The sequence below is a fragment of the Otolemur garnettii genome, unplaced genomic scaffold, assembly GCF_000181295.1.
Source record: "Otolemur garnettii isolate 467f Iridium unplaced genomic scaffold, OtoGar3 scaffold00071, whole genome shotgun sequence".
Taxonomy (NCBI): Eukaryota; Metazoa; Chordata; class Mammalia; order Primates; family Galagidae; genus Otolemur; species Otolemur garnettii.
Window position 1 is genome coordinate 8143652 of NW_003852466.1, and position 12352 is coordinate 8156003.

Here is a 12352-nt window from a genome sequence, read left to right on the forward strand (position 1 = left end):
TTAAAGTGAAAAAGGCAAATAATGTCTTGGTACTTTTAAGAAAATAGTTTTGACCTCACGGAGTCCCTGAAAGAGTCTCAGTGACAGGGAAGGGTCTCCCTGCCGCACCTTGAGAGCTCACGTGGAGGCTGGTTTCAGACGCAGGTTCTGCTGCCTTTGGTGAGAAGGCTCAGTAGAGGTGCATCTGCCTTGCACAAACCATGTCTTGATTCTCCTCTACTTTCCCTTTCACTTAATATATCCTGGAGATCCTTCTCCTCCTGGAGATATATAGTAGCGTATCATACATTCTTGGAGATCCTTCTCCTCCTGGAGGTATACAGTAGCGTATCGTACATTCCTGGAGATCCTTCTCTTCCTGGAGATATATAGTAGCGTATCGTACATACAACTGATTCCTTCTTACAGCTTGTTTGATGGTTTTTAGTAAATGGAGATCCTATTTTAACCATTTCTTACTTTGTAGGACATGCAGAGCCTTGAACACATCTGTAAAATGTGAGACGAGGGTTTAGCTTTTTTTGAACTTCAGGTTCTGATTTTTTTATTATTTTATTTTATTTTTATTTTTTTTATTAAAGTTCAGTATACAAATATCCATTTGTACCATTAACAATTAGAGAATTAAAGTTAATGTGACAACACAAATATGAAATACATAGAAATGATTCTTCAGAAATACATGTACTTCTACATGAAAACTTCTATTATTAAAAATATAGAAAGACCCGTGTGTGTATATATTGCAAAATTGTTATTAATGGTTGTGTTTGTTCATTTGTTTGAGAACCTAGGTGAGGGCTGATTTCTCACTTTCTTTCTGTTTTCCTTCCAATTCTTTCTTCAGTTTTCTAGAACACTCAGTAGGATACTGAGTCTGATACTGATACTGTCACCCATGGGAATAACCTTTTTAAAATCAAGCCAAGAGGCACCAACTTATTGGGAATAAGACAGAGTTTTTTCAGCTACCTGTAGGCTCCCAGCTGACTGAAAGTTTAGTGGGAAATCTGAATTAGTGATTTGCAAAATCACTGCTCTTATGGAAGGTCATGGGTGCACAGATTATTTTCAGAGGGGCAATGAATCATTTGAGTTCCTACATGCTCTAAAAATAATGAGGGATGCTGTAGACATTTTAAAATGTTCTCCTTCCAAATTTTCCTGGCCTAACCACACTACAGAGTGTCCCCAAAGCTGCCATACATAGCAAAAACAGGAAATGGTGGCTAAACGTACCTTTAGTTACAAAATATTCATTACAAATTTTATAAAATATTTACAAAATCATCTCTTCATGTTAGCCATGCTCTTTCTACACACACACACACACACACACGAAGTCTCCTCTCCTGCTCATTGGCAAGCATTTCCCAAGATAGCTGCTATTATGTGAGCTTGTCAGTTCCCCATGCATGGTGAGTTTGGGGACACCCTGTAGAACAGTCGCCCATCTGCCCCTCACCAACACTGAAGGCTCCAATTGCTGTCACACAGTCATCCATCCACTCCACCAGTGTCCACCCTGCACCAGCCACACACCATGCCCAGGACTGAGGCTGGCAGTGTTCATCTGCATAGCTGATCACTGCCCAGCCCAGGGCCCTTTGCATCCTGTACTTAGAAAATTTCAAAGGGATTATTTATCTAAATATAGTCTGGATGTGCATAACACCTTTACACTGCCAAAATCACTGTATGTGTTTTAAGAATCTCTCAGAAGAGAACTAAGTCAGGAGAAAACAGTAAGTGCTGTGAATACTCAGTGGACGTCATAATGGTTAAAGGTGCTTTTGTAAGAGTGTCAGCTGTAAGCTGTGTCCCCTGTCCTTCGTTTAACTTCAGGATTAATATGAGCAGTGAGACACAGATGGACACAGCTCCAAGCCCGCCCTCTTCGTCTTGCCACTGCCTTTCCATAACAGGAGCAGGGCACACGACGCCCTCGGGTGCAGGCAGGGCGTGCGCGTCCAGGGTTGGCTGGTTTGTGGGGGCTTCTCTCCCAGTCTCCTCCTTTCCCCCAGCCTGATCACCAGAGGTAGAAGCAGGCCTCACGGTCTGTCTTTATCGTCATCGCTGCTGCTTGCCAAGCATTCTGTTGTCTGTTTTGGTGTTTTCCCCACCTGTTTAGACAAAATGGCATATGCGCAGTATGCCTTAAAAGAAAACAAAAATTGACACTTGCTTGAAATGTTTAAAGTTCAAAGTCTGTTTTGTGCTTGAATGAGGGCTAGAAGCAACGTGAGGTGGCATCTCTGTTCTTGTTGGCTGATGCCAGGCATAGTCTGGTGGCCTTTCCTGGGCACTCCCACATCGGGACAGATAGACCACACGTTGGGAATAAAATGTTCAGAAAGAGGATCTTGGGTCAGGGATCAGGGGTCAGGAACTGATTGATACGGGTGTAAGGAAACTAGATATTTAGTAACCGGCCCCTTTTAGTCCTGTGTGCAGGGTGCCAGGGATTTGTCGACCTGTTAGGATTGTTAGCTGTCAGTCATGGGACGTCTACCGTGTGCCCAGCGTCAAGAATAAGCACATTCCCCATATGAATCCTTTCTAATCCTTTTAGAATCTCTGTAAAGTAGATACTACATATATTATGCCATTTTGCAGGTAAAGAGGCAGTAATACAGAGATACTAAATGATTTTCTCTGAGTAGTACAGCTATTAACTATTGGAGCTAAAATTCAAGTTCACCCTGTCTGACTTCTTTTTTAAAAGATCTTATGGTACCTAGACTGCTGCTCCCCTCACCCTAAAAAAGGTTTTCCCAGACCATGATTCCAAGTCCCAGATAAAGCTTTTGGGATAATGGTTATAAATTTTATTTAAATTTTATACCTTCTATCAGTCCTTCTCCTCTGAATTCCATCACTCTATTTATATTGAGTATGTTCCACAGGTTTATAACCTTAAAAGCCTTAATATTCAATTGCCACTTAAAAAGAATAAGATATTTTCATTTCTTTGTTTATTGCTAATACCCTGCCTACTTTGAAAATGTACTTAAGATAGCTTTCAATACAGAAAAGATACTTCCCAAATAAAAATCCTCAAAGCAAGATTGAACACACAGACCCTGTGAGGTGAAAGCCAGGCACTAGTTACAGCAGAAACTAAGGAGGGACACTTGGTTTTGACGTCCCCTCAGCCAAGTCAGAAAGGAAAACATGGCAGATCTAGTCCCCTATTCATAGAAAGCTTGCCGAGCAGAGAAAACAATGTCTTGTTTCATCAATGATTAGAAGTAGTGATGTTTACAATCAGGACACTTAAATTTATAATTTTGTTTTAACTTCATCACTAAATGTGTGATAATTTCTAATTGTCAAAATAACATGATTTTATCATTTACCTGGAAAATAGCCTAAAACTTACTCTTTATTTTTATTTATTTATTTATTTAAGACAGAGTCTCACTCTGTTGCCCGGGCTAGGGTACAGTGGCATCTTAGCTCACAACAACCTCAAACTCTTGGGCTCATGCAGTCCTCTTGCCTCGGCCACCCAAGTAGCTGGGATTGCAGCTGCCCACCACAACACCTTACTTTTTCTATTTTTAGTAGAGATAGGATTTTGTTCCTGCTCAGGGTGGTCTTAAACTCCTGAGCCAAGCAATCCTCCCACCTTGGTCTCCCAGAGTTCTGAGATTATAGGTCCAAGCCACCAGGGCTGACTAAAGTCTATTCTCTTAGTGCAAGCCCATACAATAATTTTTGTGCTTTCGTTTTTATTCTTTTTCAGAAAACAAATTTCCTTTTTCCCTAGTTGCAGGTGTAGTAGGAATGCTATGGTGTTTTTCTGCTTTCAGTGAAAAGTATTTTGCATGTAGAAATGGTCCTCATAATTATCATTTTACTGACTGCCTAATGTACCTTTAAATAGGTACAGCATAATTTCATTATTTCTCTGTTGGCAGAAGTCTAGGTCACTTCTTATTTTATAGTGCAGGTAAAGATTACAATGAGTAATTGTTTAAACTTTAAGTTTAATTATAATTTATGGTAAATGGATGAAATTATCTTTCACTAAAAATCTCTTGCATGCATAGAATAAGTTCCTTGAAAGGCAGAAACAATCTATTTTTTTTAAGTTTCATTTTCCCTAAAATATAGTGTCTTAAAAGAATGCTCTTTCTCAATGGTTTAACAAATAAAATGTAGGGAGCTTCCATAACTCAAAAGTGGCTGAAATAGATGGCTGTGGGGTCCCTCCTCAGTTGGAAAGTAGATGACTAGTATTAGACCAATGGCTAACCTCAAAAAAAAAAACAAAAAAACCTTAAGATGTAAACTTAAATACCTAAAGATCTAAAATTGCACTTAGAAAACTCAAAATACTGTAAAGCTTGGATGGGGAAACCCATGTCAGCTGTAGAGTGGGCCCCTCCCTCCTGCTTTGCTGCCACTTGGAGTTTCAAGCACAGAGAGAAGTGATGCCTATTGATACGGCTCTGAATAAAGACTCATGCTGTAAACGTGTGATCCCCCATCTACGGGCAGAAAGGGACCCTTCTCTGATGCTGCACGTAATTGTTGAAGGCATCTGTGTGCTCACTTAAAGCCCATCTGTACCCTGCTCCCCAGCGAGCAGGCCCCTCTCTCCCTGTGAAGTCAGGTGCTCGGAGCAGCCGGCTGGGCGCAGGATGTGGAAAAGCACCTCTTTTAAACACTAGGAGTGGTTTTTGCTTTTGTTTTTCAACCAAGCCATGATTACTTGAGATGTCTAATTGTAACAACTCCTAGAATCTCTCATTGTGTTAATTTACAATTTAGAATTTTAGTCTGTAAAAACTAAAATATATGTTAGTATCTTGGAAGAGTGATAGTTTTCCAGAGAGATCGAATCTGCACTATTTATGGGTTTTGCACTATAAAACTCTGCAGCCCAGTCACATGGCTTCCTTTTCCTAAGCCATCTGTCACAGAGGTCTGGAATTTTATGCGAATGTTGGTTGTGCAGTCTTAACCCAAGTTTTTTTAATTTTTTTATGAAAAATGTCAGCAACTACAATATTTAGCATTTTACTTTACGTCGGCCATTTAACTTGATTACTAATAGCTCTGTTTCATCGCTATTTACATATTAGCTATGAAGCCAAAAATGGTTTTGATGTGCTCCTGGCAGAATGCATTGTGAGATCACAGAGAGAGAGCATGCACATGGCACTGATATGGTTAATATCTTGGATTTTTGTAACTAAGGTTTATTAATGCTGGTATGAAAACGTATTTGATATTATACAGATGGCATAAGATGTTGTGGTTACTAAGTTATTATCCCGGATAAGCTGTACTGCCAAATTCGGGGCTTAAAACTATCACGAGAGATTAAACTATTTACTAAAAAGGGACAGAAAGATACGGCCAAAGCATCTTAGCACAACATATTAGAAGTGTATTTACCTCCCACAAATAGAGAAAAGCATATCCACCTCGTAGGCGGAGAGACTGAAATAGGAACTTTACAGGTAAAAGGGACAGAGAGGTGCTCGGGCTGCGACCCCCACAGGGCAATCCTAGCTCAGTGGCACCTGTTTGGGGGATAAGGGAAGGACAAAAGGAGAGTTAAAATAAATCCCCTGAGAAGTAGCCAGTTACCCCGTCAGTTTAGGATCTTGCTAACATACTCCAAGACTCTCCAGCCGAGAGAAAAAATAGAGAAAATGGAGAAGCTAAGAACCAGTTAATTGTGAATTAATGGATGTTGGTGAAAATATCAGAAAGGTGTTATTGGACCCATTTAGAAAAATGACAGTTATGTTCTGCCCCCGTCTGAGAGTCACTGCACAGTCACACTCACCATCCACAACATGCATAGGCTGTCCTGCGTGTGACTCTTAGAGAAAATTCAGAGCAGTTTTTGGGACTTGCACAAAGTACAGAATGAGGTACTGTTTCCTAAAACCAGCCAACCAGCAAACAAAACTTGGCAAAAGCTATCCTGAGAAGGAATGCTGGGGGGTGGGGGGGCGGGGTAGGAGGAGTTTTCAGTCTTGTACTAATGATCTAGAAGGAACCACCTTTCCAGTATTCTAAAGGTTGCCCTGTAGTTGAGCTTGTGGCTGCTCCCTAAAGGCCCCAGAATAAAGCATGCACTGTGCTGTCCATCTCGCCCTCCCCACACCCATAATTTCACAAAGCTTCTCCACTTTCAGTAACCTCGTGTAAAATGCCACTTTCCTATTAGTCTAATATTCCAATAAAAATTCTCTTCCAGCTGGTTATTTTTGCACATTTCTCATGTGAGATTAATATTGTGATGGGGGGTTGGGAAGTTATATATGCCTTTTGGTAAACACGAATGTTAATGTTTTAAATGATGAACTGGGAGTGATAATTCTGTAAACTGGAAAAGAAGATTTAAAGCTAAACTTTTATATATATATATACACACATATATACGTACGTGTATATATATAAAATCGTTTTAGCCAATACATTTAGTATTTGGAGCATCTTATTTACATTAAGCTTACTTTGTTTAAGCCCAGAAATGTGAATCTCACTAATGGGCTGTCCTTAAAAGTCTGCCTAAGAATTGAACATTACCCAGTGCAAATCAGAAAGCTAGATTTAAAAGCAGATATACTTACATAAAAGCTTACATTTAAAATTATCCCTTAAAAGCCCCACATGGCTAGGTTGTAACTGCAAACTGCTTACATGTTTTTCTGTTTCCTCTTGTACACCAGGGAGCTGAGATAGAAGTGGATGAAAATGGCACGTTGGACTTAAGCATGAAAAAAAATCGGATCCTGGACAAGGCCGCAGCTCCAGCTTCCTCTAACCCTTCCATTCCAACTCCTTCCTCTTCCCCATTCAAAACAAGCAGCCTTCTGGTCAATGCTGCGTTCTATGAGGCCCTGTGTGTGCAAGAGGGCTGGGACACTCCTATCAACTACAGCAAAACTCAAGGGAAGACAGAGGAGGAGAAAGAGGTATTGTTCTGATACGTCAACCCATAAGTTGAAGACTGAGCACGATTATAAAGTATCACGAGGTTTGCCCTCCTAAATTAGATTTCACATTCCTGTTTAGATAAGACATAATTCTGCACCTTGTTTCTGACTTTGGTAAAATGGTGATTTTTAAATTCAGATGAAATTCATAAACGAATCCAACTTTTCCTATCACTTGCCTAAAATACTATGTCATTATAGTGAGTTTTAGCCCCATGATGGCTGCAATTTTGTGCACTTTCCAAGAGCAGACAGCAGCCTGCAAGGGGCAAGTCATGGTTCACCACTGAAATGCCAACTTACTAATTCTTTCTGAACCAGAGATTCAAAATGAAATCAAGTCAGAGGCAAGTTAGAATCTGCAAACCAGGTCAAATTCCTTTCCTTGGTTCCTTGAAGAAACTGTGTTAGCATGCCTATGTATAGAGTTGTTTATGTTACTGGATCCCAAGAGGTAGATGTCTAAATTGTATGGCTTCCAAATCAAGGAGACCTATTTGTGTATTTGGTTATCTTGTAGGTGTTTTCACTTTCAAAAGCCAGATGTCATTGCAGTGCAGGAACCAAGCCAGTCTTTATCTCCTTAGTGGGAGCCACCTAACCAGGCCTGACTAGCCCTGGACTCATTAGTGTCTTTCAAAAGAACTGATGGCCTGAATCCCCCATTGTTTAGACTGTATAATGGCAGGTGTGACCCTAGTTACAACACTAAGCAGTTTTATTTTGCTGTTTCTCAGGAAAGTTGTTGATAGGCTTCTTAGTTGCTACAGTTAAAGAACTGAAACAGCCATTGTCAGCAGAAGTGCACCACCTTGTTCAGCTTTCTGAAGTTCAGAGACTTCGTGGGGGGATTTAATTTGATTTTTGCACATGCCTTCATGTCTCAGAGCATAAGTCAGCACTTGTGCCAGCGATCACAGGAGTGGGTTGTTTCCAATCCCTCCCTCCATTCCTTCCTTCCTGCCTTCTTTCTTCCTTCATTCCTTTCCTCCCTTGCTTCTTCTCTCCCTCCTTCTTCCTTCCTTCCTTCCCTCCCCACTTCCTTCCTTTCCTCCCTCCTTCCTGCTTTCATTTCTTCCACACACTTTCTCCAGTATCTCTAAGCCTAGGCAGTGAAATAGGTCCTGGAGCTGCAGTGACAATTAGGAAACACTTCCACCATGTGTGCCTCAGTTGTGCGTGTGCTCACAGTCTGGTAGGAGGACTGATCTGTAGCCAGACATGCTCATAACAGAGTCGCACAAGTAGGCACACAGTGCGGAGAGGAAGGAATGGCTAATTCCACACCAGGGGCCAGGGATGGGCCCCGGAAAGACTCCTTTAGGATCTAAGACGGCCTCTATGTCTCCACCACCCATGCGACCATCCAGAAGGATGAGGGGATTCACACACAGCAGCTTTTGATTAGATTCTGCCATACTTGGCTTTAGTTATTTTATCTTGCTTGGGTTTTAAAAATTCACCTTAAGTGTTTAGGGGCGGCCTTAATTAATCTATCATAAAACTATTTTAGAAGAACCTTTTGTTAAAATAATACACAGTTTACTATAAGTGGGAAACTGCCAGCCACAAAGTAGACGTGTCTCTTCCCTCCACCACAATGGCCCACAGCCATCTCAGGCTGTGCCAATGAACAAACAGACATTACAGCTAAGCTGCATCGCGAGTAGAGCCTCCAGAGCTGACCACCTCCCTACACTCACCACCTCCTTAAGTGGACCTAATTTTCATAGACCACACTTGTACCACATGTACAGGAGGCCTAGTTCCTTGTGTTGACCACCTCTTCATGTTGCCCAGTTTGTTGCTGTTCCTAGGGTGGTTCACTCACAGCGGGTCTTCTGTATTTGTCTAATCTGAAACTCTGTCAGCATTCACTTTACTTGATCATTCTGCACAACTTGTCTGAGATGCAAGTCAGGTTGTTGGCTCAGCCAGCCATACTGAGGTCAAGATTGTTGATTCTGTCCTACTGCATACAAGTTAGCCTTAGAAAAGGGGGATGCCCTCTAACTCACAAGACTGCTTCCTCTCCTGCTGCCAATGACCTTTCAGATCATGGCATCACATCTACACCCCTAGAGAAAAACCTGACTCCAAGCCCAAGGTATGTGGCCTTGGGTCCAGTAGCAGCCATCGCGTTGTGAGAGGGACAGCACTTTACAAAGTGCATGTAACCCATCATGTAGGGTCAAAATCCCAATGGGGTCTACCTTCTGGAAGGCTCTCAATGCCACATGCAGAGTGGCACGAAGGCTCTCTGTACTCATCCTTGTGACTGTGTTGTAAATCGACCATGATCAGTGTGTGCACCAAAAGTCTTTCTAGCCATACTCAGTGGCAGACATAGGATTCAGTCCTCAGTAGTAACAAAGGAATTTTGCCTCAAGTGGGTTCTCATTTTCATTTAGGGTGTCTCATATTGTTTGACATTGATTGTGCTTTTGTGTCCTCGGAAACAGAGTTGACACTGCACTCTGGATATTCTGAGACTCCCCCATCACCTCCTTCACTATAATTGTTATCTCCCAGGAAGCCAAAAAATGGGGTCTCATAATAAACACATTATCTTTATTTTCCAATCTTGTTTTCTTACATAACTCCAAAAACATCTGGACTCATCTCGGCAATTTTATAGATTCAACCAGAGTATATTTTTATCTAATGTATGTAAATCTATGACAGAAATTCATTAGGGAATTCAGAAGCTATGTGGGAATTCAGTGTCACTAAGAGTGACACAGGACTTTGGAGATGCCCAATGAGTTCTGAGACTCCAAATGCTGGCCTTAGGTTTGCACTGACAAAGTATTTTTTTTAAGTGCAATGCTCCTTGTTACAGCTTTCTGCACAGGGTGAGTCATTACTTGGGGAAGCTGTAGTTGGTGAGGACACACACACCAGTGCTTCTGAATCACTGTTTTCTCACCCCTGTCCTTTGTTCCCTCATCTGTGCCAAGGTAATCCATTCACAGAGAGTTATTTTTCACATCTTGTTCTGAATCTTGAAAGGAGAAATAGGATGTCTGATAGGTATTATTTTGAAAAAATTAGATTGTATGAAATGTCCTCCTGGAGAAGCTATCACAAGTATCCTACCAACAATAAGATAAAGAGGCTCAGCACCTGTAGCACAGTGGTTATGGCGCCGGCCACATACACCGAGGCTGGCAGGTTCAAACCCAGCCCAGGCCAGCTAAACAACAATGACAACTGCAACAACAACAAAATAAATAAACCAATAAGATAAAGACAGGGAATCTTTATATAGGGTGTCCATGAAGTTCGTGTGCAATATTTTAGATTGCACACTGTTTTAAATTGCACATGAACTTCATACAAGGTCTTATTATCCCTTACAAGGGATAATATTATCCCATACAAGGTCATATATCCCACAGGGTATATATGTATATACAGGGTCTTATTATCCCAACAACCCTGAACAACAGGATTATTATCAGAATTTTTAGAGAAGAAGCTTGGGGAAGTAAAGTTGTTGCTCCTTGACATATGAAAATGAAATAATAGACCTAGAATTTTCTAGAATGAAGAAAAAAGAGGAGGAGGAAGTGGAGAGAAGGGAAAGGAAAAAAATTCACCAAAAAATAGAGATACTTTAGGGAATATTGAGAAAAATTAAAATGGAAAGAAAAAAACAATAATGAAGAAATGGTAAGTGGCAAGATGTGGCAGAGACACCAACGAAGGTCCTTCGGAAGGTGCCTGCAATGCTTCCTCCGAGCAGAACCAAAGCTTCTCTGACCAGGCGTGTCCGTGTGACTTGAACGTGAGACCTGGATACAGAACTGGCTCATCCTCGTCACTTTCCAGAGTGTTACTTGAATAGCTGCATGCAGCCCGGGCAGTGTTTGAAGACTCACCTGGGATTTCCTGCCCCCACCTGCACCTTCCGCTTGCCACCTCCCTCCTGCCCCACCACACAATCAGAAATCCAGTGATTATTTCTAATTCATTGTTATCTAGTTCATATGCACAACAGTCGCTTAATTTTGGTGGTAATTTTCAGAAAATATTGTCTGTCTCTCTCAGTGAAATAGCCTGTCCAGATGCCCCCTAAAAAAAAATCCTGAATCTGGAAAAAACTCAAAATATCTCAAAAGGAAAGTGTTGAGAAATAACTAGGGCTGTCAGTTTCATTCAACTGTCAGTTCTCCAAAGATTTCAGGGCTTAAAATGTTAAGAGTGCCAGATGCTATTATCTGTTATTCATGTTACCATTATGTCCTGGTCTTTACTGAAATCAACATAAACTTCCATCTGTACATTAAAGGAATTTCATTGCATGCATATACTCTCTAAACACACACATAAACACCACATTTTCTCTTACACATCCACAGGATAACATTATTTTCAAAATGATACTTTACATTTTAAAAAGATTCTTACAAATGCTGTTGATTTATTTTACATTGCATGATGTTTAGAAATTGAGCTGATATAAAATGCCTCCATAACAAAACTAATCTAAGAATTGTTTTAGTGACAGTGAACTGTATTTTATTTTATGTATTATTTTATTTTTGTTTATTTTCCTAATTTATCTTGGAAACAGAATCTCATTCTGTCTAAAGTACAGAGGTGTCATCATAGCTCACTGCACCCTCAAACTCCAGGGGTCACAGGATCCTCCTGCTTTGGTATCCCAATATTGTAAAAACCACAAGAGGGGTCCTGTTTGTGTCCAGTTGCTCCTCACAGAAAAATCTAATTATTGAGATAATGAGGATTGCCAAGGAAGAAAGGAATTTTTTAATATGACAGACGTCTTGCCGGGAGAAGCTGCCTCAAATCTGTCTCTCCATTGAGGGATTTTGTGGGCTTTTAATGTGGGGCCAAGTGCCTCAGGGCAGGTTGTGGTGTAACTAACAAGGGGCTCAGGTGCACTGGGGGCAGGTTGTGGGGGACAGTAAGCCTTGATAGCAGGAAGTCTGTCCCCAGGACTCGAGAATCTCAGCTCCTTTGTCTTGTAGAAAATCTATCATCTGAGGCCTGGGATGGTGGCTCAAGCCTATATCCCAACACTTTGGGAGGTTGAGGCAGGAGGATCACTTGAGGCCAAGAGTTAGAGTCTGTCATTTCTGGGATCTCACTCAAAAAGGGTCCAGCTGTTAGTTAAGGGAGAGAATTATAAACGTTACACAGGGGTTCATGGAACTAGTCGTGCTAAAGTGCTAGGATTACAGGTGTGAGCTACTGTGCCCAGCCCCACTTTAATACATATACTCTCTGCAATTCTGGGGGTAGAATGTTGAGCAAAGAAAAGAGAAAAAGACAATTATTTCATAAAGTGATTGCACACTTAAAGAGTCTATGGGCTCAGCACCTATAGCTCAAGTGGCTAAGGCACCAGCCACATATAC

At 41.1% G+C, this 12352-nt stretch overlaps 1 protein-coding gene across 1 annotated transcript in view; it reads left to right on the plus strand.

Annotated features, from left to right (window-relative positions):
- Positions 1 to 12352, plus strand: part of ST18 (ST18, C2H2C-type zinc finger) — a 100410-nt gene that overhangs the window by 56923 nt on the left and 31135 nt on the right. Inside the window, exon 11 of the mRNA XM_023515414.1 lies at positions 6699 to 6944. Within this exon, the coding sequence (XP_023371182.1) occupies positions 6699 to 6944 (246 nt within the window). The remainder of the gene's footprint in view (positions 1 to 6698; positions 6945 to 12352) is intronic.